The 835-nt window shown below is 44.6% G+C and overlaps 1 protein-coding gene across 1 annotated transcript in view; it reads right to left on the bottom strand.

Moving 5' to 3' along the window:
* Positions 1-835, bottom strand: part of SHE (Src homology 2 domain containing E) — a 23,931-nt gene that overhangs the window by 4,185 nt on the left and 18,911 nt on the right. Inside the window, exon 4 of the mRNA XM_006895838.1 lies at positions 113-269. Coding sequence (XP_006895900.1) covers positions 113-269 — 157 coding nt within the window. The remainder of the gene's footprint in view (positions 1-112; positions 270-835) is intronic.

Raw genomic sequence — 835 nt, 5'->3', positions numbered from 1 at the left:
ATCAGCAACTAAATGTTTTAATCCCTGGGCCACCATAGCTCTTTTCCTCCGCACAAGGAAATCATTGACCTCCCAACCACTGTGTGTACAAAGGTCTGCAAAGAGGACTCACGGCTGCTTCTCCAGGGGCAGAGCCGGGTCCACTCGCTCCCCCTCACTGTGGTCAGAGAGGGTGGGCTTCAAGATCTTCTGGGTCCAGCTCTTCTGCCGGTGGTGCTGCCTCACAGTCTCCTCCCTGGCGGAAGCTCGCTCGGATCCTTCAAACTGGACTGGAAGGAAGGCTCCATTTAGCATCTGAGACCACTGAAGTGAGTGGTGCAAACATCAAAGGAAAAAAACCTCCTTGCCTGTCTTAGCTCAGGAAAGCCACATTTTCCCTTTTAATGAGAACTATATATAAAACACCCTGGAAGAGCTGAGCCTCCTGCTGGCTTTGAGATCTAATCACGCTGCTAGCAGCCCACAGAAAGCCACATTTTCTGTAAGATATTCATCAGTATAAAAACTGTTTTAGAATACGAGAGGAAATCGCTTTAATGTATTTCCACATGTACTCTTTAAAAACTTAGTTTTAGTATTTTTAGAATAAAAGAAGAAACACATTGACAAGTAATAAGCCCTTGTGTGAGTGGGTATCATCCTATGACATCAAATGTGCAGTTTTTAGCTAGGAAATAATAAAGCCAAAACCAAAACCCAACACAGAAGCTACTGAGTAATGCTGTCAAGTATGCTATGACATCTATGCTGGACAGACAATAAAGGGCTAAAATGAGAAAGAGCTAGCCTAGTACTGAGAACATGACAGAGCTTCAATCAAAATTTGCTGGGGGGG

The sequence above is a fragment of the Elephantulus edwardii genome, unplaced genomic scaffold, assembly GCF_000299155.1.
Source record: "Elephantulus edwardii isolate Elephantulus edwardi_28Jun2011 unplaced genomic scaffold, EleEdw1.0 scaffold00176, whole genome shotgun sequence".
Classification (NCBI taxonomy): domain Eukaryota; kingdom Metazoa; phylum Chordata; class Mammalia; order Macroscelidea; family Macroscelididae; genus Elephantulus; species Elephantulus edwardii.
This window is presented reverse-complemented; position numbering and strand designations above follow the sequence as displayed.